This window comes from Acanthisitta chloris, unplaced genomic scaffold, assembly GCF_000695815.1.
Source record: "Acanthisitta chloris isolate BGI_N310 unplaced genomic scaffold, ASM69581v1 scaffold1494, whole genome shotgun sequence".
Lineage (NCBI taxonomy): Eukaryota > Metazoa > Chordata > Aves > Passeriformes > Acanthisittidae > Acanthisitta > Acanthisitta chloris.
The window spans coordinates 1-753 of record NW_008668503.1 but is presented as its reverse complement, the minus strand read 5'-3'; the positions used below and the strand labels follow the sequence as shown (position 1 = coordinate 753).

The 753-nt window shown below is 38.1% G+C and overlaps 1 protein-coding gene across 1 annotated transcript in view; it reads left to right on the top strand.

Annotated features, from left to right (window-relative positions):
- Positions 1 to 747, top strand: part of LOC103800518 (zinc finger RNA-binding protein-like) — a gene marked incomplete at both ends in the record, with an annotated part of 14,441 nt that extends 13,694 nt beyond the window's left edge. Inside the window, 2 exon segments of the mRNA XM_009072897.1 lie at positions 137 to 282; positions 678 to 747. Of these exon segments, the coding sequence (XP_009071145.1) occupies positions 137 to 282; positions 678 to 747 (216 nt within the window).
- Positions 748 to 753: the final 6 nt, after the last annotated feature.

The window sequence follows — 753 nt, the reverse complement described above, 5'->3', positions numbered from 1 at the left end:
CCTGCAGTTTTAAAACTGCATTTTACTCCCCTTGATTTTATTGTAGACAAGTAATGCATGTTAAGCATGTCAGAACTCTGTAACTTTGAGATAAGAAGAAGAAACCAACATTTAATTCATTGTTTTTCTGAACTAGAAAAAAGTAAACCCAGACTTACAAGTAGAAGTAAAGCCCAGTATTCGAGCAAGAAAAATTCAAGAAGAGAAGATGAGGAAACAGATGCAGAAAGAAGAATACTGGAGAAGGCGAGAGGAGGAGGAACGTTGGAGGATGGAAATGAGGTAATGCATTCTGGTTTATGAATTAATGAGACAAAAGCTGCAGTGAGATTGCCTGAATCTAGCTGCGCTCCTGTAGTTAATTATTTTGAATGCTTTTCTTGGGAAGTATTCAAAATACTTCTGTCTTATCTTAAATTAAGTTGTCATTATCTCTCTGGGGCTTTTGATTCTTTCTGCTGTTCAGTCCCGCTGAGGAATGCAGTTGCTAGAATTGTTTTGCTATAAATTCAGACCTACTTTGAAAATAACCATTCATTTTACTTACCCTGTGGAGTTTGCTGGTATTTGCTTATGATTCCTAAAAAGGAATTTGTGAGGATATACAGGAATCTCTTTAGAATGGTTGCAAGTGTTAACTACTGTGTGAAGAGAACACTTTGATTGATGCACTGCAGGCGATACGAAGAGGATATGTACTGGCGGAGAATGGAGGAAGAGCAACACCACTGGGATGACCGTCGCAGAATACCA